This window comes from Dama dama, chromosome 1, assembly GCF_033118175.1.
Source record: "Dama dama isolate Ldn47 chromosome 1, ASM3311817v1, whole genome shotgun sequence".
NCBI lineage: Eukaryota > Metazoa > Chordata > Mammalia > Artiodactyla > Cervidae > Dama > Dama dama.
Genome location: NC_083681.1, coordinates 8785722 through 8811748, shown reverse-complemented (window position 1 = coordinate 8811748; position 26027 = coordinate 8785722). Strand labels below are relative to the sequence as shown.

The window sequence follows — 26027 nt, the reverse complement described above, 5'->3', positions numbered from 1 at the left end:
TTTTGAACCAGTCCATTGTTCCATGTCTGGTTTAAACTGTTGCTTCTTGACCTGCATACAGGTTTCTCAGGAGGCAGGTAAAGTCGTCTGGTATTCCCATCTCTTTAAAAAAAATTTCCACAGTTTATTGTGATCCACACAGTCAAAGGCTTTAGCATAGTCAATGAAGCAGATGTTTTTCTGTAATTCTCTTGCTCTTTCTATGATCCAGCGAATGTTGGCGATTTGATCTCTGGTTCCTCTCTCTTTTCTAAATCCAACTTGAACGTCTGGAAGTTCTTGGTTCATGTACTGTTGAAGCCTGACTTGGAGAATTTTGAGCATTACTTTGCTATCGTGAAATGAGTGCAGTCAGTTGTGCAGTAGTTTGAGCATTCTTTGGCTTTGCCTTTCTTTGGGATTGGAATGAAAGCTGACCTTTTCCAGTCCTGTGGCCACTGCTGAGTTTTCCAAATTTGCTGGCATATTGAGTGTAGCACCTTAACAGCATCATCTTTTAGGATTTTCAATAGCTCAGCTGGAATGCCATCACCTCCACTAGGTTTGTTCATAGTGATGCTTCCTAAGGCCCAGTTGACTTCACATTCCAGGATGTCTGGCTCTAGGTGAGTGATCACACCATCGTGGTTATCTGGGTTATTATGATTTTTTTTTTTTTTTGTACAGTTCTTCTGTGTATTCTTGCCACCTGTTTTTAATATCTTCTGCTTCTGTTAGGTCCATACCATTTCTGTCCTTTATTGAGCCCATCTTTGCATGAAATGTTCCCTTGATATCTCTGATTTTCCTGAAGGGATCTCTAGTCTTTTCCATTCTATAGTTTTCCTCTATTTCTTTGAATTGATCAATGAGGAAGACTTTCGTATCTCTCCCTTCTTTTCTTTGGAACTCTGTATTCAGATGGGAATATCTTTCCTTTTTTCCTTTGCCTTTCGCTTCTCTTCTTTTCTCAGCTATTTGTAAGTCCTCCTCAGACAGGTATATTGCCTTTTCGCATTTCTTTTTCTTGGGCATGGTTTTAATCACTGCCTCATGTACAATGTCACGAACCTCTGTCCATAGTTCTTCAGGCACTTAGACTTTTATATTTGGGACAGTTTAGATGATGGCATATTTATTCCTTAAAGAAAAGTAGATCTTTTTTGAGTAAGTGAAACATTTGCTGAAGTAGCATAGAATAGCTCTGTACCTCTCTAGACCAGCTTACTGAGGTTCAACAGAAACGTTTTTAGGAAAAGAAATTTTAGCATTTGTACACTTGGTAGCATTTCAGCAAAATAGTCACTCTGAAGAGCAGTGAAGCTATACATTCTCTGCATTATATTTAAAAGCCTAATTTGTTTAAAGGAGATGAAAACCTTAAGACCAGATTTATGGATTGGCTACTCTGTCTGGGAGGATTTGCTGTCCCACTAGTCATAGGAATAGGGTCTTCCTAAACCGTCTGGTGGACTTCAGTCTAGTTATGAAGGATTAATGTGATTTATGTCATTGGTTAGTTTTCAGAGAAACCCAGCTGTTAGATATCAGAAAACCTTCAGCAGTTAAAATCCTTGTCTTTTACCCCTTACAAATATAACATTTTCAGAAGTACTGGAGACAAGGAGTGGGCAGGTGCTACAAATTTCATTGAAATTTAAGAGCTAGTAATAATGACTTCCCTGGTGGCTCAGACGGTAAAAGCGTCTGCCTACAACGCGATCCCTGGGTCGGGAAGATCCCCTAGAGAAGGCAATGGCACCCCACTCCAGTACTCTTGCCTGGAAAATCCCATGGATGGAGGAGCCTGGTAGGCTGCAGTCCATGGGGTCGCAGAGTCGGACACGATTGAGCGACTTCACTGCTACTGATCAATCCCTGGCCACTTTCCCTGGTTTCTTAGCGTTATAACAGGCGATGAGACGCAGAGCAGTCCCTGCATTTGGTCGTCTTACGGGTTTCAGATCTCTTTCCTCAGTGTGACTGTATTAATTACCATGTGCGCTGCTTTGTAAGCACGAGGCTATCTAGAAAACATTTTATGGTTTAGTTTGTTCACTGACTCACTGAAGGATGGAAGAAGTTAGCTGTTACTGGGCTTGACAGGCACGTGACCTCTTGGAATGAGCTGTTTACATATCCAGACTTGAACAAGGTTTTACCTGTATTGTCTAGACCTGAGCAATGCTAGTGCAAGTGCTGAAAACCGCCTATGACTGGTAAAGAAGTGCCGGTAAGGCAATATTTGAGAGACTGTATACTCAGTTAAATATTTTCTCTTAGCATTGTTAGTTAGTGTGTAATAACATTCAATTGTCAGGTATTATTGTTATTCCCAAGTGTAGAAATTTTTCACGTTTTTTTACCCCCTCTGTTTTCCTCTTCTTTCTCCTTCCTTAGGAAGAAGGATTCTTCCATCTCCAGGAGATAATACCTAAGGTCTGTTCTAGCCTGAGCACGTGGCAACCCACTCCAGTATTCTTGCCCGGAGAATCCCCATGGACAGAGGAGCCTGGTGGGCTTCAGTCCGTGGGATCACAAAGATTCGGACAGGACTGAGCGACTAATCACAGCACAGCACTAGTCAGAGCCTTGACCCCTGTGTTATTGATCAGATAACATTATTGATGAGAGAGCATTCGGGTTTCAAGAAAATTAATCACAGGGTGTCATTTCCTTACCATTTACCTGAGTATCATGGGGATGATTCAAGAAGAGAGAAATCAGATTTGAAATTTAAACAGCCATAGAAAAAATGATCTGAGTTTTTTAAAAAAATAACCCTTATTTCTAATGTCCTTCCACACCCTTTTCAAAGATAGTGAGCCCATGACTGTCTTTCTAGGTTTTCCTATTATTAAGCAAAGTTCTGTAATTTTGCCATCTAGAGAGAAACACTGTTAAAACATTCTGATGTTAGAAGGTATAGCTGATTCACTTTGCTCTATGGAAGAAACTAATACAATATTATAAAGCAGATATACTCCAGTAAAAATTCATTAAAAAGAAACATTTTGATGTGTATCCTTCCCATGTGCTTTCAGCACACAGGTTTAAACAATTAGCTTCATGCTATACATACTATTTTACAGTCTACTTTAAAAAATCTCTGAGTGACTGAAAGTCTCTCAGTCGTGTCTGACTGTTTGCAACCCCATGGACTATACAGTCCTTGGAATTCTCCAGGCCAGAATACTATGATGGGTAGCTTACCCCTTCTCTAACGGATCTTCCTGACCCAGGAATTGAACCAGAGTCTCCTGAACTGCAGGCGGATTCTTTACCAGCTGAGCTATCAGGGAAGCCCAAAAATTGAAAGCCAGATAACATATAATGAAAGGGACTAGTTAAATATTGTTACATATGATGTACTATATATTGAAAATATTTTAGAATAATATTTAATAGCATAGAAACTAATAATCTGTATGCTCTGCTATAATCTGTATTATTAATATTTTCTATGCTATTAAATATTATTCTAAAATATTTTCAATATCTGCAGTACAGTACATCATGTGTAGCAATATTTAATTAGTCCCTTTCATTAGATGTTATCTGGCTTTTATAAATTATACAGAAGAGAACTTGGCATAGATCTTTGAGTACTTCTCTATTTCTTCAAGATAGATTTCAGGTGGTTTCATGGGTTTAAATTTTTTTTTCTTTCACTGAAGTAATTATACTTTGCTCGAAGATGAAAGCTAATATTTTTTTTGCATGCTCATAAACCAAATACTGTGCAAGATGCCTTGTAGTTTCTTATTCATGTAATTTTTAGCTATTTTTAATCCCCAGTTTTTTAGATAGAGATGTCCATATGCATATGTATTAGACATTGTGTAGTAAGTTAATAGTACATAGAAAATGTTTGCATGTTTTGTTTAGCAAATGAAAAGGTCCTTCAGTAGTCAACAGGAGACAATCAAAACTTAGTTTGTATTTCTGTTTTGGCTTTGGAGTATATAGTATAATAAGAATGTTTAATCTTTTTGTGTTTTGTTCAGTGTAAAGTGTTTTAGGTCTTCAAATTATATGGTTAATTGGCATTTATAGCTTTGGGAGGAAAAAATGGGTGAGTCCCTAAAGAATTTTGCATTTAGCTTATATGACTACTATAGATGATTTGTAAATCACATTTCAACTTTAAATTTTGGCAGATAATTGTCTACTAGGTGAAAATGGGTTCCCTTCGCTTAAAATTTCAGATATAACTTTCAGATTTTGCACTTATAAAACCTAAGAGCAGAAAGTTCAGTGATAGAAGGATGACAAAAGTTTGCAGAGGAAGGGTGAGGGCAGTGAGGTGGTAAGACTGCTTTCACAGAGCTTGCTTAGAATCCTTTGCCTGCTAGTTCATCCAGCGAACCTGTTTTGATAAGCGAGGCTGCTGTTTGTAGGGCCTCGTCGGTGTTATCTAACGCAGGGGCTGTTTTGTCTCAGTCACATAGATCAGACGACGACCTGGCAGGACCCCAGGAAGGCCATGCTCTCCCAGATGAGCGTCGCCGCCCCGACCAGCCCGCCAGTGCAGCAGAACATGATGAATTCGGCCTCGGGTGAGTGAAATGCTGTCGTCAGGGCACACAGGTAGTGCCTGTGCATTGGTGAAGCTTTCTATGGAAAATAGTATTTATTTTTTTAAGGAAGTTGGGGCATGGGTGATGGTTATTTTCTATCCTCTTTCATAAGAGAAACTTATTTTATTCAAATAGCCCGCTATACCAAACCCTTGTTTAATGATGAATATGTATGGGAGTTGGTGATTGAAAGCCAGCAGTTTTCCAAGTTTCATTTCTGAAGTGACTGTCTCATTCCTAGTTTGATTAATTTTGACATGCTCATGCTTTATTCTGCTGCTTTCTTGTGTCCGAGACCTTAGAGTTGAAGTTTCCCCCTTCCTTTTGTGGTTTGGATGGGAAGCCACCTCTTACCGTGAATGTTTGTTCTATCTTGAGAATAACGGGAAGGTAGCAACTTATAAAACCCAAGCACCTTTCTTAGGGCTGGTACATATTATTTAACACATTTCCCCCTTTTTCACAGAAGATAAACCTGATTGTAAATTTTTTTTCTATCTCCTATTTGGCAGTTTACTAAATCTGCTGTTTTTCTCGTCTGTGTAATTGGGAGTCACAGTGCCCCTTGTTATAGAGAGGAAGACAGCAAAGGAAATAATATACATGTAAAACTTTTACATTGCAGTTCTAATACGGAGTAGGTACTAAGTAAAGGTTTACTTCCTTCTTCCCTCTGTCACTTAGATTTTGTATGGCTTCTTTCTTCTTTGTTACATGCACCCAAGGCTATAGCTACCCATTAGCATCTTTGTGCACGGTAGGAAAAGGGCTTGCCAGGCTGCATTAGTGGGTAAAGAACCTCCCGCCAACGCAGGAGATTGAGAGACACAGGTTCGCTTCCTGGGCCGGGAAGATCCCCTGGAGGAGGGCATGGCAACCCACACTCTAGTATTCTTGCCTGGAGAATCCCCATGAACAGAGGAGCCTGGTGGGCTGCCGTCCATGGGGTCACAAAAAGTCAGACAGGACTGAAGCAACTGAGCCCACATTCCCGCCCCACGGTCTGGGAAGATGCCCCCCAAGCCTGGCGTCGGGGCTTGGAGCCTGTGGGCCGGGTCTCAGACCATGCCCCTGCCCCCACGCTTTAACCCCCTCGCTGAAGCCCTGGGTCGGGGCTCAGATGGCAGCGGCAGCAGCTGTGACCTGCAGCCCGGTGCCCTGCTGGCCTTACCCCTCACAGCCCTGCCCAGCAGGCCGGTCAGCGTGATACTGCTGGAAGCTGCACTGCAGATTTTCTCAAACGGCAAGCAGCCTTCGGAAAGGGACTGGCAGAGCTGGGGAGGCTGGTACAATTCTTTGTCAGAAGGATTCCTTGGCTAGGAAAGCTCATGAAACTTAAAGTGTCCTTCTTCCCCTGGAGATGATGACAGTGTGTTAAAATGTTTTGCTAGTCCATAACCCTGTTCTTGCCTTCGATGGGTTGGACACTTGAAAGAATTCAAGAAAATGAAAATCAAGGCAAGATTTGTGACTGAGCCTTTCTTGTCATATAGTTTCCATTTTATCTGCTCTTATTTTAATATCAGTACCTTTACTTATCCTCAGAATATGTTTTATATGTGACATTGAAGTTAAACTTTTTTCAAAGGCCAAATTTTTTTTTTTTTTTTTTTGTCTGACTTCTTTTTTTTTTTTTTTTTTGGGTTTTGTCATACATTGATATGAATCAGCCATGGATTTACACGTCTTCCCCATCCTCAAAGGCCAAATATTGTGCAAGTATTTGTTGACTAGAATTTTTACTTGACAACTATTTTTTTAATTATCAAATATCCAAATAAAAGCTATGAAAGCTGCTTTGTATTTATAGTTCAAAGAAGATGATGCACGGTTTTCATTTTGTCATAATCCAACTAAAATTATACCTGGGAAGTTAGTAACAAATAATTCATTAATTTAACTTTTATCTTGGAAAATCTGGCATTTTGCTTCTATAAGATTCATTATGATTCTTTTAGAACATTGGTTTGTTTATGTTTTTCCTATTAAATTTTCTAACAGCAATGGTCTAAGGAAATGAAAAGAATTGGAATCAAGTTTATGTTTAAAACCAAAAGTATGTATCAAATTGGTTTTAATGGACTTTAGAATATTTGTGTATATTTTATTTCAGCTCTGTGTTTTGTAAAATATGAAATGTGTTTTTCTGTACTGCATAGAAATTACTAGACGTGCTTGCTGCTGGGTTAATGAAAGAGGTGACTTTGGCAGAAGCGGTCTGAGTCAAAGTGGCGGAAGGCACGACTGTGGTGGGTGGGTGTGTTTTTGTGGGGAAGGGGCTGGGAGTTGTGTGAAGAGAGGCTTCGATGTGGAGCTGGAGGCAGGACCTGAAATGGGAAAGGCCGCCCCTCAGAGAGACTTGAGCGTGTTTAGTGGTGGTGTGGTGCGTGCTGTTCTCTGCTTAGTCGCTCAGTCGTGTCCAACTCTTTGCGAGTAGCCCACCAGGCTCCTCTGTCCATGGGATTCTCCAGGCAAGAATATTAGAGTGGGTTCCCTTGGCCTTCTCCAGGGGATCTTCCCCACCTAGGGATGGAACCCAGGTCTCCTGCATGCAGGCAGATTCTTTACCATCTGAGCCACCAAGGTATTAAATAATAAAAGGAAGCCCTATTTACATGCCAGGCTTCCTGCTAAGGTCATTTTGTACAATCTGATTTAATTCCCATAATGGTCATTAAATTAGATGCTGTTATTAGTCTCACTGCCCATTTGAGAAACCTTGAATGGCTATTTAAAAATAGAAGACTTCTTCGTGGTGTTGCGATGCTTTGGAATCAGTGCCATGGGAACTGTAATCTTGATAACCTCATGTTCACGTACAGTTACGGCCATAATGTCACGTTAATAAGGGTTCAACTCAGGGGCTTCCCCGTCTCCATCTGAAACGAACTCACGGTGTTTGACGACTGTGCATTCTCCACTGAGATACAGGGCATGATTTCTCGAATAACTTCAAGAGAAAATGATTTTATCTCTCAGTCAAGGATTTCTCCTTGAGTAAAGCAGCAAAAGTGATGCTCCTCTGTGCTTGGGAAATAGTCTTTTGAGTTTTCAAAGCCTGGAGCCTGTGAGCAAGAATTGTGAGGATATTTAAATAAATTTTCAGGATATTGACTATAACAAAGTAGCTAGCCTATTTCCAGTTAAGCAGGGTATCTGCAGACAGTTTTCACCTTGAAGACAATTCCTTCTGAACCTGCTAATCTGAAGCCTTTGTGTAAAAGAGATGCACAGCCTTTTTGAAGCCCTTTACTGAGTTAATCAAGCTAAATGCAGCTTGATTTACATTTTTGTCATTAATTATTTTAACTGGAACTTCCTATTGTTAATCTTTTTATAAAAGAACTCACCTCATTCAAATATTTGAGTCCAGCTTTGTGTTCTGTTCTAATTATTTCTAATCAGCTTACTTTCCCATATTTTCTCTAGACTCTCTAGTTTTCTACATAGGTTTTAATGGAACTGAATAATATTTTAAGATTTTCTCCAGTTCTAAGATTTTATGAAATCCATTCTTTCACTAGAATTTGGTTTAGCAAAAAAATGATTAGTTTACTTTTGTATTTTATAAGTCTTTTTCACAACATGAAGTTGAAATGATAAGTTTTATTGCTAGACTGGAGGTGTGTGATTTGTAATTGGCTAACTTTCTGTTACTATTAGTCACTCACTCATGTCTGACTCTTTGCAACCCCATGGACTGTAGCCTATCAGGCTCCTCTGTCCATGACATTTTTCCAGGCAAGGATACTGGTGTGGGTTACCATTTCCCTTCTCCAGGGGATCTTCCCAACCCAGGGATTGAACCCAGGTCTGCATTGCAGGCAGATTCTTCACCTCTGAGCCATTGAGGAATCACTGAGAGATGCACCTGGAAAGGGTTCTGGAGGCGAGACTTACTTGATCCTGGGAAGAAATTTATATTCTTTAACTCTCCATTTAATTAGCAAGGCAGTGGCCTTTGTAAAAAGGAATTTGAAATGTGAGGAAAAGAAAATTACATATCAATGTATGACAAAACCCACTGGAAAAAAAAATAATAATAATTAAAAATAAAATAAAATAAAATAAAAGATGGGGGAGCCAGCTTGTATGTGCTCTCCACAGTCAATTTGAGAATAAAAAAAAAATAAAATAAAATAAAGACACAAGCAATAGAAGAAATGATGTACCTTAATATTCTAACTTAGGAAAATCCAGGTGTCAATTTGGAGAATTTCATAATGGAGACCACTGACAACACATTTTATTGTTTCTTAAAAATGGTGTCAGATGTTTTCTACAGTTAATGTTTTCATGTGTGTGATTCAAATGAAAATTTTCTTTGGGGGAGTCTACTGAGTTGTGTTGTAATTTGTTCTGTTTCAAAAAAAATTATTCATTCAAATAATAAAAACTTGGGTTCTGGAGTCAGTTCTAATCCTGGCCCCATAATTTAAAAAAAAAAAAAGAAAGTTACAAAATAAAATGAAATTTGAATAATTAGTAAAATAATTCTACTTTTCTTTACATTAAAATATATAATATATACATGTATAAAAGTACACACAAACCGTATTCTATTAAATTGATGATTGCCCCTTACAAGTTACATTAAATGTATTATGTTTACGGCACATTATTGTTGTTCAGTCACTCAGTCGTGTCCGACTCTTTGCAACTCCATGGACTGCAGCACGCCAGGCTTCCCTGTCCATCACCAACTCCCAGAGTTAGCTCAAACTCAGGTCCACTGAGTCGGTGATGCCATCCAGTCATCTCATCCTCATTTGTCCCCTTCTCCTCCTGCCTTCAGTCTTGCCCAGCATCAGGGTCTTTTCCAAGGAGTCAGTTCTTCGCATCAGGTGGCCAAAGTATTGGAGCTTTAGCTTCAGCATCAGTCCTTCCAGTGAATATTCAGGACTGATTTCCTTTAGGATTGACTGGTTTGATCTCCTTGTAGTCCAAGGAACTTCTCCAACACCACAGTTCAAAAGCATCAATTCATTGGTGCTCAGGCTTCTTTATGATCCAACTCTCCTTTTATGCTCCTTAGAAGAAAAGCTATGACAAATGTAGACAGTGTATTAAAAAGAGGTGACAAAAGGTTTGTATAGTCAAAGCTGTAGTTTTATCATGTATGGATGTGAGAGAGAGTGTGTGAGAGCTCCATTTATATGAAGATTTTTATTAATAGCGTGTTACCAATGACTCACAAGATTGCTGAGTCTTAAGGCAGCAGTATAAAGAAAATATATCCTGTAATAATCCAGAAATAACTTGGTGCCAAAGGACAGGTGACTGTTTAGGATTATTTAAAATGGCATAAGCCTTGATTTAAATGATGCAAAGTCAATGAACCCTCTATTGTCTGCTTTTCAAAAATCTACCTTTGATAACAATTTGATAAAATCAAATGTCCTGTTACAGGTACATTTTAAGGAATTCATTATTGTCATGGTTTAAGTCTGGCATTTATTTGACTAATGCCTGAATCTGCCAATACAGCACTTTCTGATTTCCCCATTATGAAAACCTGCATGGAATTCCTAGGAAATCTGTCAAGATGGGTGGAGAAAATGCCGTCTTGATCGTGGAAGATGATGCATGTTGAAGGAATTTGCTTAGCACCTCCACTGCTTGGGGGACACATTGAGAAGCAGGCAGAGTGGGTCTTACAGAGGTGCCTTGATATTTGCCTGTTGTATTACTTGTGCTTTGTGTAATCTCTCTCAGAGGACCAAATTCCAGATGGGAAAGAGAGATTGTTACCAAGGAAAATATGACACAGAGCAGATGTAAAATGTAACAATAACAGGTAAAATGTTGATAGTGAGGTTTTTAACTTTAAAAAGCACAGAAGAGGTAAGGATGTATGAAAAGTACAAAGCTGACCACAGAGTTTAAAAGTTGCTGATTCCTACTTCATGTGTTGTGGTTCACAAGCGTTTAAGTTCTGCTTTTCACCTTTGGAGTGAACTCAGGAGGAGTTTAGAATAAGGGTTAAAGATCAAGGGCTCTGGATCAGGTGGACACAGGTTTGAATCCCAGCTCTGTCTCTTAATTGACTATAAGATCTTGGATAAAGAAGTATATTTGCTTGTGCCTCATTTTTCCACTTGGAAAATGGAGTGACAATAAAAATAGTAACACTGAATTTGCAGGGCTGTTGTGAAGATTAAACGAAACAATCTTTATACGAAGTGGGTACATAGAAATTATTATTAACAAAATACAGCACTTGGTATAATATACTGAATAATAAAGTAAGTGTGATTTCATCTGATATTTTACAATTTAATCAGTTTTCATTACCTGGTAATTACTGTTCAGTTCAGTCGCTCAGTCGTGTCTGACTCTTTGCGACCCCGTGAACCACAGCACACCAGGCCTCCCTGTCCATCACCAACTCCCGGAGTTTACTCAAACTCATGTCCATCGAGTCTGTGATGCCATCCAACTGTCTCATCCTCTGTCGTCCCCTTCTCCTCCTGCCCTCAATCTTTCCCAGCATCAGGGTCTTTTCTAATGAGTCAGTTCTTGGCATCAGGTGGCCAAAGTATTGGAGTTTCAGCTTCAACAGTCAGGACTGTTGAACAGTCAGGACTGATCAGCTTTAGGATGGAAGGGTTGGGTCTCCTTGCAGTCCAGTTACTGTTACTTCATTTTAAATAAGTTTGTTATAATCTTTTACCACACTATCTTTAGGGCTATGTTTACAAGCTTTTTAACACCAAATGTACATCACTGGTTCTTATTCAACTCACATGTTATCTGCTGACTTGTAGAGTCACATAGATTTTCCATTTGGTATAGAAGGTGTAAGAGTGTTAAATGTAAATATGGTTCTCTGCTCATAGGTCAAACTTTTTCCTTGATTCTTAAAGTTTTTTTTATTGTAAGATGGAAATAATCTGCCAACATGAAGTTGTAATGTATGGAAGAAGACTATACTAAAGTATACTAAATGGGAATAAAACTATAATAAAGCCCAACATCGAAGCAGTGACGTACAAGACAGAGGCAGTGTCCCAAATAATCTTTTTTAAAACAAAATTACTGCTTATTTCTCATCTGCAAATTTTGGTAAATTAAGAAAGGTGACCACAGGAAAAGAGAAAAGAGTAAAAAGCAAAAAACATAATAATCCCAAATGAATATAATCCTTAAGAAACTCAGTTTGTTTTATTCAGTGTCTTGATTTATTTGTTAATTAAGTTCCTAAAAAAATGGTTAATAATATGGAAGCAAGAACCCCTTTTTTAATTTAAAAATATGGATCAGTCCATTTCATGTTAATTAGAGTTATCAGTAAACGATATATAGGGATTATGATGGTAAAAATATTTATTTGTGAAATAGAAAAGACAGTCCGATTAGAGGGTCCAGACGAGTTGCAGGTGACAGTAGCTTGCAATTATATCTTCAGTATTTAGGAGTTGTTCCAAGTTAGTGTTAGCCGCTCAGTCGTGTCTGACTCTGCGACCCCATGGGCTATAGCCCGCCGGGCTCCTCTGTCCATGGGACTCTCCAGGCGAGGATAATGGAGTGGGGTAGCACTTTGTCATCTTGGTGGCTTCATGGCATTGCTGCTAATGAAACATGCCACTCATGTCAGGGCAGCTAACGGCCTGTATGTTACTCTGCTGGTGAGAGCTTCTCACTCCTTCTACACTGGAAGTCATTCTTGATATTGACTAATTCCATTCATGATTTTTAACTGAAAAGTATTTTCTAAATAATATTAAAACTCAGAATACCTGAGCAAGACAGCAACATTTGGCAAATGAAACAATGTGTTAGCTTTATTCTGAATCTACTCAGTTACATTTCTGAAATGACTCTCAGAGCAAGACTCCCTCCATGCCAAATGTATCAGTAGAACTTTAAATTTAGTTTTTCTGGAATCAAGGCATGTGTTTATATATTACTTAACATATTGGCATGTACAGTATATGTTGTTCGATTCTTTGCATCCCCACGGACTCTGCTAGGCTGCTCTGTCCATTGAATTCTCCAGGCAAGAATACTGGAATGGGTTGCCATTTCCTACTCCAGGGGATCTTTTCGACCCAGGGATTGAACTGTATTCATATATTTAATTATATGCCCTATTATTTCATACAAGGTAATTCTTTTCTGTCTTCTTTACTCTAGAGGTTATCTTTGAAAGCAAGGGGAGATATAGAAGCTCAAGATTGCTGAGGTCCCTTGATCTGATCTTAGAGCATGAATAGCAAATATTTTTTAAAATGTATTAAAAGCCTCTTAAGCAATCATTTGGGAAAGTAAAGTTCATTTGAATTCTGAAAGTTACTAAGAATTTGTTGTAAATACTGAGCCTAATGGAAAAAAAAAAGATAGAAGCTTATTTTGGTTACTTTAACAGGCTAACTTAGAAGAGTGAGAGGATATTGTTAAAGAATATACAGAAAAAAATTGATGCATACCATTGCTACCAGCTCTTAGTACAGTGAGTTTTGGTGTTTAAAATAATACAAGTGTCCATGTTCAACTTTTCTACAGTGATTATTTGTAGAATTTTGGAAACTTTGCTCACCTCTGGAGTAGAAAGGATAAAAAAGAGATTAAACTATTTACATTTAAGAACTAAATAAATGCCTGTTTTCATTTCTTCTTTTGATAAGTTTTGGATTATTACTTTTGCCTTTGCTACTGGTTTCTAAATCCTTCTGGCTATTCTCTGCTGTAATAATTTTATGACTCATAAAAGGAATATTTGTGTGAAAGATTAAGATGCTAATTCTTTTAAAATGATGTCCATAGACTACCATATATAGCCAGCATCAGTGAAATGAAAAAAATCCTGCAACAACAGAGTTTTTCAAAATAGTATTTTCTTTGGAGTTAAAAAGGTAAAGAGGTGATAAAACTTTAGTTTAAAATTTTACCAAAGGTCATTACTTTATTGGAACATTTCTGAGGTCTAAGTGAGCTTGTAGAAAGCTAATCTTTCATAAATTTACACACTAAAGCTATAAGCTATTAAGTTAAAATCTTAAGACTCAAGTTACACTTAAGAAAGTCTGAAGAGTTTCATGTTAGAAGGTTCTCTGAGCTTGGATTCGACCTTTTCCTCTGGGAAGTTCATCTGGCTGTAACAGACTAACTGATTTAAAAGTCTTCTTATTCAACCATGAAACAATTGAATTGTTCCCTTTCTAAATTACTCATTCAACAAATATCAATTACTCTATTGTAATGGCCACTTGGCTTATGAAGTCAAGGTAAAATAATTTTCCCCTTGCAACAGTAAACGCTATGGGAGACATACACGGAGCCGAGAAAGCGGAGGAGAAACAGGGAGATGAGTGCTCCAGAGGGCAGAGCGGACATCTCTAAGGTTTGCTCATGCCCACAGCAAGTGCTGAATATTGAACATGCGCAGAGCACGACTCTGAATCATAAGAATATAGAACAGAAACAAATAGACAGTGTCATCAGTTAAAAATGGAAAGAGAAAAATAGTTAAGAATCAGAGAGGGATTGGGGATGGAGGGAAATGATCATTTTAGATAGCTTCTCCAGGATGGCCCTCTGTAATCAGTGATTTTTGAGCTTCAGTTCATTAAGAGCCATGCAGATAGCTGGGGAAACAGAAAGGAATGTTCCATGCCTATCGCAACAGCCAGGTCAGAGGGGCTGAGGGACACTTGAAGAACAGCAGGAAGGCCATTGAAGCTGGAACAGAGCAAGTGAAAAGGAGCATGGATGGAAGCCATATTATATAGGGATTTGTAGGTTTTGAACAGAACAGGGACATGATCTGAGTAAGGTTTTTAAAAGTAGGAAGATTACTTATTGGGCAATTGAAATAACTCAGGGGAAACAACAGACCAGGGTGTTTGAGGGGAAGTGATAAGAAGTGATTGGACTCAGAACCTAGATTTTAGTAGATGAGTGGGACTTAAGTTTACGGAAGAAAGGGGAAGATAAAGGTAGCATTTTGTAAGAGATCACTGAGCCTGATCCCCAGCCCCATATAACTTGTGATAGAACAGTGAGGAAGTGAGACTAAAGACAATTAAAAAGGCTGGGTCCTGAAAGGTTTGGGAGACCAGTAAAAATGATTCCTTTCTAGGGTTCTTCTCCTATGGAAGGGAAAACCTGTGGGTTTCCTGTTTTTATTATCCAGTCATTTAATCTTTGAGACCAGGTTTATTTCATCATAAGCTTATCTTGATATTATATACAATTTTTCATAAAATATGTATATTGTTAGAACAAAATGGCAGGACTTCCAAAAAGAGTTGAAATGACTCTTTTTAAAAGTATCTATTATAAGCCCAGCCCTTTGTCAAGCACTTTCTCCTTTTAATCCTTTCAACAATTAGTTGAGAAAGTACTTACGTCCATTTTTATGAAGAAAGTGAGCATCAAGCAAATCAGGAATTTGCTCAAGGTTAGATGGCTAATAATTACAAATATTGGATTCAGAATTTGAACCCAGGTCTGTCTGAATTTAAACCTTCATAGTTTTCTTTAAAGTGTGCTGTCTCTAATTTCATTTATAATGCATGGAAAAAAAAACAAGCAGGTCATATTAGTTTTCTGTATTGTAAATCAGTTCAGTTGCTCAGTCATGTCCAACTCTTTGTGACCCCATGGAGTGCAGCACGCCAGGCCTCCCTGTCCATCATCAACTCAGAGTTTACCCAAGCTGATGTCCATCGAGGCAGAGATGACAGCCAACCATCTCGTCCTCTGTCATCCCCTTCTTCTCCTGCCTTCAATCTTTCCCAACATCAGAGTCTTTTCCAAGGAGTCAGTTCTTCGCATGAGGTGGCCAAAGTATTGGAGTTTCAGCTTCAGCATCAGTCCTTCCAATGAACACCCAGGACTGATCTCCTTTGGGATGGACTGGTTGGATCTCCTTGCAGTCCAAGGGACTCTCAAGAGTTTCCTTCAACACCACAGTTCACAGTATTGTAAATCAGTGGTTCTCAGTTCGTAATGTGTAAAGGAATCTCCTGGAGATATATGTTTTTTTAATGCAGATTCTGATTCTATAGGTCATGGGTGGGGCCTGAAATTCTGCATTTCTAACAAGTTTCAAGGAGGTGCTAGACAGCTGATTTATGAACTACATAGATAGAAGATGCTAGAATGGTGAACTTAAAACCATAGAAATGTTATTAAAGATCCACTTTGTTATTCCTATTCTTATTTTATTTCTATATTTAGTCAGGGAAAAAAAGCTTTCCCAAGTACCTATTACATATGAATGACTCCACCATTTCATATAAGAGCTCATTTAATATAAGAGCACTGCAAAATGTTAACAACTTATAAAAAAAATAAAAAGCCTGTGATCTGTAAAAGCGCAAACTGAGGATCAGAGAGACTGACTTGACCAAGATTGGTCAATCATTCTTTTCACAGGTAAGTTCTTAATCATTTCAGCTCAACAAACTTCAGTTGTATTTGGTGGTAGTGCTAACCCATAAGAGATATAAAGACCAAAAAAGTCCAAGTACTTCCTTTAAGACTTAGAGCTTCCTGGGAAGACATGCCAGGATGTAGGCAAATGAGTGGAGTTCACTGAGGCATCTGCTAAAATGGGACATGAGCAAAGTGGCTGGGGACACAGTTTATGGTAGTGAGTAGAATAAAGGTAAGTAGCAGTGTTGAAATTCCAATCTAAGCCTTAAAATGTATCAGTTCAGTTCAGTTGCTCAGTCGTGTCTGACTCTTTGGACTGCAGCACGCCAGGCCTCCCTGTCCATCACCAACTCCCAGAGTTATTCAAACTCGTGTCCACTAGTCGGTGATGCCATCCAACCATCTCATCCTCTGTTGTCCCCTTTTCCTCCCGCCTTCAATCTTTCCCAGCATCAGGGTCTTTTCAGATGAGTCAGTTCTTCACATCAGGTGACCAAAGTATTGGAGTTTCAGCTTCAGCATCAGTCTTTCCAATGAATATTCAGGACTGATTTCCTTTAGGATGGATTGGTTGGATCGCCTTGCAGTCCAAGGGACTCTCAAGAGTCTTCTCCAACACCACACAGTTCAAAAGCATCAATTCTTCGGCGCTCAGCTTTCTTTATGGTCTAACTCTCACATCCATACATGACCACTGGAAAAACCATAACTTTGACTAGACGGACCTTTGTTGGCAAAGTAATGTGTCTCCTTTTTAATGTGCTGTCTAGGTCAGTCATAACTTTTCTTCCAAGGAGGAAGTGTCTTTTAATTTCATGGCTGCAGTCCCCATCTGCAGTGATTTTGGAGCTCAAAAAAATGAAGTCTGTCACTGTTTCCACTGTTTCCCATCTTACTTGCCATGAAGTGATGGGACCAGATGCCATGATCTTAGTTTTCTGAATGTTGAATTTTAAGGCAGCTTTTTCACTGTCCTCTCTCAAACTTTCATCAAGAGCCTCTTTAGTTCTTCTTCGCTTATGGGCTAGAGTTTAATCTTACCTTTGCATCCCCATGAACTGCAGCACGCTAGGCCTCCCTGTCCTTCACTATCTCCCTGAGCTTTCTCAAACTCATGTCCATTGAGTAGTGAGTTGGCTCTTAACATCAGGGAGCCAAAGTATTGGAGCTTCATCTTCAGCATCAGTCCTTCCATTGAATATTCAGGGTTGATTTCTTTTAGGATTTGGTTTGATCTCTCTGCTGTCTAAGGGACTTTCAAGGGTCTTCTCTAGCACCACAGTACGAAAACATCAATTCTTTGGCTCTAGCCTTCTTTATGATCCAACTCTCACATCTATACCTGACTACTGGAAAAACCATAGCTTTGACTATACATTATACGGACTTTTGTCAGTAAAGTGCTGTCTCAGCTTTTTAATACTCTTTAGGTTTCTCATAGCTTTTCTTCCAAGGAGCAAATGTCTTTTAATTTCATGGCTGCAATCATCATCCACAGTGATTTTGGAGCCCCAAAATAAAATGCGTTACTGTTTCCACTGTTTCCCCATCTATTTGCAATGAAGTGATGGGACTGGGTGCCATGATCTTAGTTTTTTTATGTTGAACTTTAAGCCAGTTTTTTTTTTTTTTTTCCCACTCTCCTCTTTCACCTTCATCAAGAGGCTGTTTAGTTCTTCTTTGCTTTCTGCCATAAGGGCGGTGTCATCTGCATATCTGAGGTTATTGACATTTCACCTGCAATCTTGATTCCAGCTTGTGCTTCCTCCAGCCCAACGTTTCTCATGATGTACTCTGCATACAAGTTAAGCAAGCAGGGTGACAGTATACAGCCTTGACGTACTGCTTTCCTGATTTGTAACCAGTCTGTTGTTTCATGTCCAGTTCTAACTGTTGCTTGTTGACATACACGTTTCTCAGGAGACAGGTACTGTGGTCTGGTATTCCCATCTCTTTTAAGAATTTTCCACAGTTTGTTGTGATCCACACAGTCAAAAGGTTTTAGTGTAGTTAATGAAGCAGAAATTGAATGTACCACTCAAAAAACAAGGAGAACTCTTTTTACCTATTAGTGCAAAATGATAAATTCTGAGTTAAACTCACTGTTAAAGAGCAAATACAAGATAAGCATCCAAAAACTGAAAAACAAGTGCAGTTTCTATTCACAGGTAGGGAAGAATGTTAGTAGTGGGATGGAAATTAAGAAAAGCTTCACAAAGATAGAATAGTAAAAGAGGGTAGGATTTTGGTGGCTAAAAATCATGACGGCTCAGAGGAGACAGGCTGGGGTTTGTGCGTTGGGGATATGTGTGGAAGTGAAAAGTGCATGACCCTGCTGAGTACTGGAAAGACAGCCCATGCCAGAAGGACTCGCTTTGAATGGATTACTAAGTTACTGATGTGCTAGAATCATCTCACCAAAGATGCGCATGATGCATAGGAGAGGAATGAACCTGTGTGTGTGTAGGCGAAGCCCTCTTGAGGAAGGCGTGTCCACACTGAGGAGGGAAGAGGAAGAGTTGGCTGAGCAAGGCAGATGGGAGAGTAGCCGCCTTCGGGAGGTCCTCGGAGAAGGGAGAAGAGCTGGCAGGACTGAACCCAGACTGAGGGAGGAGGGCGTGAGCTGTAGTGGTGACACATTAGACCCTCTTCAGTGTGCTGTGTAATGGCTGGCAACAGAGGACCTTGGAGAGTCCAGTGAAGATTTGGGAAGTTCTCCTGGGGGCCTTAGGGAGCTCTGAGTCGTAGAGCTGCTTCCTCAGAGGAGGTGTGAGGCAGGATGCTCTTCAGTTCAGTTCAGTTCAGTCACTCAGTCGTGTCCGACTCTTTGCGACCCCATGAATCGCAGCACGCCAGGCCTCCGGGTCCATCACCAACTCCCGGAGTTTACTCAAACTCATGTCCATTGAGTCCGTGATGCCATCCAACCATCTCATCCTCTGTCGTCCCCTTCTCCTCCTGCCCCCAAGCCCTCCCAGCATCAGGGTCTTTTCCAATGAGTCAACTCTTCGCATGAGGTGGCCAAAGTATTGGCGTTTCAGCTTCAGCATCAGTCCTTCCAATGAACACCCAGGACTGATCTTTAGGATGGACTGGTTGGATCTCCTTGCTGTCCAAGGGACTCTCAAGAGTCTTCTCCAACACCACAGTTCAAAAGCATCAATTTTTCGGTGCTCAGCTTTCTTCACAGTCCAACTCTCACATCCATACATGACCACTGGAAAAACCATAGCCTTGACCAGACGGACCCTTTGTTGGCAAAGTAATGTCTCTGTTTTTTAATGTGCTATCCAGGTTGGTCATAACTTTCCTTCCAAGGAGTAAGCGTCTTTTAATTTCATGTCTGCAACCACCATCTGCAGTGATTTTGGAGCCCAAAAAAATAAGTCTGACACTGTTTCCACTATCTCCCCATCTATTTCCCATGAGGTGATGGGACCAGATGCCATGATCTTAGTTTTCTGAATGTTGAGCTTTAAGCCAACTTTTTCATTCTCCTCTTTCACTTTCATCAAGAGGCTTTTTAGTTCCTCTTCACTTGCCGCCATAAGGGTGGTGTCATCTGCATATCTGAGGTTATTGGTATTTCTCCCGGCAATCTTAAGGTTGCTTAAGGATGCTCTTAAGGTACATAAAATGTGCCCTTGATTAAGACCAGCTGGAAGGCTACTGCTAAAATGTAGTCATGGAAATACGAAAGTCTACATTTAAGTTTTATTTGAGGAACAGGGGCAATTGTATTTTTTAAAAAATTAGCTCAAAATATGAGGACATGTTTTGTGGAGGGTAGGTGTGCAGTTGGTGGAGGAGAAAGACTGGTGTCCCTGTGAGAAGTATTAAAGATATGAGAGCCAACTATATGAATATGACCAAAGTGATGAGATTTCATGAAAGTTCTAGGAGAAGAAATTTTTTAAAATCTTCTGATTAATGTGTGTCATAATTGCAGTATAGTACTTAAAAGCATGAGTTCTGGAAAGCCAGAACTATCTGGGTTTGAATCCGCCCTCTGCCAGTTACTAGTCTGGGCTAAGTAATCTGGGGCAACTTTCCTGTGCTTTAGTTTCCTCATCTGTAAAGTCAGGATAATAATAGGACCTATACCATAGGACCTATACCTATACTATGCTTTTGAACTGTGGTGTTGGAGAAGCTTTCTTGAGAGTCCCTTGGACTGCAAGGAGATCCAACCAGTCCATCCTAAAGAAGATCAGTTCTGGGTGTTCATTGGAAGGGCTGATACTGAAGCCGAAACTCCAGTACTTTGTCCACCTCATGCGAAGAGTTGACTCATTGGAAAAGACCCTGATGCTGGGAGGGATTGGGAGCAGGAGGAGAAGGGGACGACAGAGGATGAGATGGCTGGATGGCAGCACCAACTCAATGGACATGAGTTTGAGCAAGCTTCAGGAGTTGGTGATGGACAGGGAGGCCTGGCATGCTGCGATTGATGGGGTCGCAAAGAGTCGGACACGACTGAGCAACTGAACTGAACTGATACCATGGGACTGTTAAATGAGTTAGTATATGCTTGTAAAGAACTTAGAACAATGTAGTAATGCAGTTTGTGATTCATTATAAATGTCAGAGACCAGAATTTCAAAACTGAAATTGGTCAAAATTAGATTGCTTTGAAAGATGTATTGCGTATACTTTTTCCAGCTGCTCTTAATTTTCTAAGGAAACTACTTCTTGATAGCCCTGTACTTTGAACCACTTAGCAGGTTTTGTTTGGTAAACTTTCAGTATCCTGGGTTACTTCTTTATTCCTGAGTTGTGGGGCAGGTGAGAGGGAAAGATTGATCATCTCACTTGTGGTATAATCAGGACTTTCTGGTTTGATTAGACGTTGCAGATGGTTTGTGAGTCATTCCTGATGCAAGAGGGTCCTTAGGCAAGAGCAGGAAGTTGGTGTTGAGTCACCTTCAGTATTATGACATAGAATATTTTGTTTTCAAAATATTACAGGAAGTTAGTGTTTATTGTAGTAGTTTTTCAGCTAGTAGCAGTAAATAGTACATAAAAATTTATTTTTCCCAAGGATAAGTAATTCTAATTTATTAATTATAGGCTACTACTATTTCTTGTTTGTCCTAATTCAAATTTCTCACCCTCTTTACATCTTATTAAAGTGATGACCTCTTACTCTTTACCTTCATGTCCAGGGCCTACTTTTTATCTCCTCCTTATCCCCAAAAGACTTTGCTCTGGTGGTTAAGCCTAATAGCCTAGCCTTTGAAAACTCCCACACCTTTCCCACATCTAAGGGTCTGCCTCTCATGTGTATGCACATTATCAGGGATGAAAATGTTTGTTGCCCACTCGTACATCTTTAGAGGTGATCCATCAGTTTGGAAAAGTCGTTACTATCCTTTAGGATTGATGGTTCCCTGTAGGTATTCCCCAGTCCACCATTGGCCGGTTAAGATGCTTGGCCATCTGCTGATGGAGCCTGGGTCTTGACCACATGGTGACCGAAGCGTCAGCCCCGCTTCCTCTGCCCCGGCCTGGCCCCTCCGCGCCCCCGCCTGGGATCCGCGCGCCCGGTCATCACGTCTGGGCTTGCTTTGTGTTTGCGTCTCTGCCCTGAGGTCACCAGCAATGAGCCCCTTCTTAGTACACGTTTCTGAAAGACCGTTTCAGGTTTGGTTTGGCTTTCTGGGTTTTTTTCACTGCGCTTGTCATTAGTCACCACTGTACTATACATACCTGTCTGTCTTCCTGGCGAGACCATAATCCATGAAGCAGGAACTGTTTTGCTTATTGCTCTATATCCAGGGCCTGGATTAGTACTTGAATAGTAGGGGCTCAGTACATACTTACTAAATAAAAGAGTTTGCTACATCCTTGTGCCTTTAATTTCGGTGATACTTGATAATGGCGAAATTGAACTTAACATGGAAAGGATAAAACGGGATATTTTTCTCTTCACAGTCATAAATGAAGAATCTTAACTGAGCTTTGTTTTGATTGCATTACTGTCAGCCAACATGTATTTGTGCGCTTCTGAGTAGTAGGCACTCTGCTCAACAGTAAAATAGAAAACTGCATAATATACACTTCTCTGTTCAGGTATTTCAGTCTCACCTGGGAGAAAACACGTATAGACAGTACCGTGTCATAAGTATTATGGCACTAGGTATAAAGAAAACATTTTGTTTGCACAGAGAGAGGACTCTTCATTTGAATTGAGAAAGTGAAGAGGTCTCAACTAAAAATGGTTTGAAGCTCAGTTAAGAGTAATAATAATTCCCACGGATCACACCAGTTTAGTTGCCTCCAGAGTCCTTACTCTTCGTTACAGTCTGGTCATTAGAAGCCAAAAAGAAATGTATCTGGTCTACTTCTCCATGATAGTTGCTTGGGCCATTTCAGTTTTTTAAAAAAGAAGCATTCCCCTTCTGCTTTATCCTGATATAGGTTGAGCCATTTGCCTCATCTTATTCTAGCAGAGATGACTGCGTGCTGTCCTCAGACATGGAGTGCTTGATAGTTTGGTCTCTGAACTGCCCTGATGCCTAACAGTGAGCAACTGTAGTTTCATAAAAGTTAGATAAATTCAGGTAACAGTTATATACCAGCTAAAGAATTGTAAGTAGTTTTTTTTTATATCATTGTTTCTCAAAAATGTGTTCCTTGGACCAGCAGCGTCAGCACCATCTGGGCATTTTCAGGCCCAACTCCAGACCTACTGAATCAGAAATTCTAGGGATGGGACTCAGCTTGCGTTTTATCCTGAGTCATTAAAATATCACTACTTATATTTGCTTCATTTCATGTACTCCCTATTGGAGAAGTTTTAGTATTTATGATGCTAAAATCAGGATGTAAATTGAACTTCAAAATTTTCTAAATATATTTTGATCTATCTCTGTAGTCTCCTCTTGTAAATCTAGTTTTGTGAGAAGCCCAGATTCCCCCACAGACTTACTGACTTTATTCAGTTCCAGCTCTAGCCCAAACAGGTGCTTGAATCAAACTTTCAGTAGCCTGTGCGACTTGATGATTCAGAAGATATATCATTCTTGCTGTCTCAGCTTCTTATGGTTATTCAGCAGTTAGCTTAGTTTAACACAGTGACTTAGAAACCTGCATTATCCAGTCACCAAATTTCATCCCAAGAGCTTTTAAATAAAAATTCTCTTTGTGTGTGAATAAAGCGCAGATCTGTTACTGTTTATTTAGTTCATATTTGAGGTTGAAGATTTTTTCTTTTCAGTTTTGGTTTTTCTATTAGAATTTGATTGTGATGCAAAGCTTTTTAAAGGTAATGTTTCCTCATCTACTCCTTTGCCTTTGATCAGTAGCTTTTTCTGTAAAGAGGACATCCTGTTTTAGACAGTCTCTTTCCATACATTAAATTTTTACCTAGTGTTAAGTGAACATAGACATAAAAGCATTCTTTTGTGTTTAGTATATGTATTTGGTATCAGTTTGAATGCTTAGAAAAGTTTACTGTGATTATTCTACTTCATATGTACATATTTACTTCTTTAATTAGAAATATGGGTAAGAAAATAGGCAACAGTCACTACATTCTTTTTTTGTACCATTCTTATCTCTCCTTTATATTTTTATGTCTAAAATTAGTTGTGTAGTCACTCAGTCGTGTCTGACTCTCTGCATCCCCATGGACTGCAGCACGCCAGGCTTCCCTGTCCTTCACTATCTCTGGGAGTTTGCTCAAACTCATGTCCATTGAGTCGATGATGCCATCCAACCATCTCATCCTCTGTCGTCCCCTTCTCCTCCTGCTCCCAATCTTTCTCAGCATCAGGGTCTTTTCCGATGAGTCAGTTCTTCGCATCAGGTGGCCAAAGTATTGGAGTTTCAGCTTCAGCGTCAGTCCTTCCAATGAATACTCAGGACTGATTTCCTTTAGGATGGACTGGTTGGATCTCCTTGCAGTCCAAGGGACTCTCAAGAGTCTTCTGCAACACCACAGTTCAAAAGCATCAATTCTTTGGCTCTTAGCCTTCTTTATGATCTAGTTCTCACATCCATACCTGACTTCTGGGAAAACCATAGCTTTGACTAGACAGACTTTTGTGGGCAAAGTGATGTCTCTGCTTTTTAATACGCTGTCTAGGTTGGTCATAGCTTTTCTTCAAAGGAGTAAGTGTCTTTTAATTTCATGGCTGCAATCACCATATGCAGTGATTTTGGAGCCCAAGAAGATAAAGTTAAAATTAGTTAGAGGTTTATTTTTTGTTTTTGAATTGAAGTATAGTTGATTTACAATGTTGTGCCAACCTCAGGTGTATAGAGGTTTGTTTTTGATGGTTTATACAAGAACAGAACTGGTGGCAAGTTTGCTAAATTTAATTTTTGAAGTCTACTGTTCTTAGTGAAATCCTCAATATTATACTTAATGACATATATGAAAAATACTTGAGAAATATGATTTATATAGGCTAAATAGCTAATGATTTAAACTTAGTATGAACGAATAAAGTCATTATTTTGCTCTGCAAAGTTAATGTATGGAAACACCTGCAGAAGTTTTGGGGATGTATATATGTCTTTGGACAGCAGCACACTGTATGACTTTAAACAGGGTCTCTGATGTCAGATTGCCTGGGTTCAAATCTTTATCTTGGGAAGTTTGCTCTGCGGTCTGCCTTGGGCAGGTGATCTGCCTGAACGTCAGTGTTTCATCAGGGTGATGGGGGTAAGTACAGGGTGGGCAGTGGTAGTGAGAGCTGGTGCCGTCGCTGCGGGGGGCAGCGCATTGCACAGTTTGTGACAAATTCAGGACAAAACGTGGAAACGACTGTGATATGTAACACTGGGATAAATGAATTCTAATGTATCTGCGTAGTAAGATCTGCGAAGCCATTAAAAAGGATGAGAGAGACTTACGTGTTGTGTTAAGAAAAGCTCTCCGTAATAGATACTAAGTGAATAAAAGCAAGTGTGGTTCAGGTACAGCATGACATCAGTAGTTATGCGTGTGTATTACAAAATGTGCACAGGAAGGATAATCCAGAATCCGCCACAAAACGAAAGTTCGGTTTTTCTCCTGGAGAAGAGATTACAAGAAACTTTCACTTTTCCATTTTACCGTTCTACAAATTTTAAACACTTTTTAGGATGTCATTGAGCCGTAAAAATGAAAACACTTAAGGAGCAAAAAGCACTAGATTAATATCAAGTCATTCACATCTTCTGTTTATAATAGAATGTGTGACGCCACTCACCCTCTCTAATCTGCTTCAGTCCATCTGTGAGGATTCAGCCGTCAATAATTTCCAGCTCTTTTTCTTAACCAAGTAAGAAAAAGAATGGTGACAAGAACTGGTGACGTGTTTGCTAAATTTAATTTTTGAAGTCTACTGGTTTTAGTAAAATACTAAATATTATACTTAGTGACTTATATATGAAAAATACTTGAGAAATATTATTTATATAGGATAAGTAGCTATATTTATGGCTGCAGTCCTTGGGGCTGCAAAGAATGTAGTGTTTAAGGAAAGAAGCAGGGAATCCATTCCCTTAGGCAGGTTTGCAGGCTGGGATGGAATCTGTCAGGCCACTTTGCTGATGCTCCCAGCGATGCACCCAGTGACTTCTGTTGGCTTGTTCATCATCGTGTCTTAAGAACTTAAGGATTTTATTACTTGTTTTTCAGACTCATCCAGCCATCTTCTGCAATTAAAGTTAGTAACAAACCCTTGGGCTTCCCTTGTGACTCAGTAATAGAAAATCCTGACTCAGTACCTGGGTCGGGAAGATCCCCTGGAGAAGAAAATGGTAACCCACTCCAGCATTCTTGCCTGGGAAATGCCATGACCGAGGAGCCTGGTGGGCTACAATCTGTGGGGTCGCAGAAGAGTCGGACACAACTGAGCGACTAAACAGCAAGAGTTCTGAAGTTTCTGACTTCCTAGTGGGGAGCAGAGACCGAAGTGACACTCACGGCTGCTGAGAAAAGGGGTTTGGTTTCTACGTGTTTACCGAGTCTGCTCCCCACTCACCTCTTAGTAAACACAGGATACCTGCAGCAGAGTCCCAGCTCTGGACATAACACCGTGTGCAGAACTTCACACCCAGGACCGGAGGAGGGTCTTCCCCCACGGTCTCTGT

The 26027-nt window shown here is 39.8% G+C and overlaps 1 protein-coding gene across 8 annotated transcripts in view; it reads left to right on the top strand.

The window, feature by feature from the left end:
• YAP1 (Yes1 associated transcriptional regulator) overlaps positions 1-26027 on the top strand; it is a 126685-nt gene that overhangs the window by 56845 nt on the left and 43813 nt on the right. For all 8 annotated transcript variants that reach the window (XM_061143417.1, XM_061143445.1, XM_061143407.1 and 5 more), the window contains exon 3: positions 4423-4538. In XM_061143417.1, the coding sequence (XP_060999400.1) occupies positions 4423-4538 (116 nt within the window). The remainder of the gene's footprint in view (positions 1-4422; positions 4539-26027) is intronic.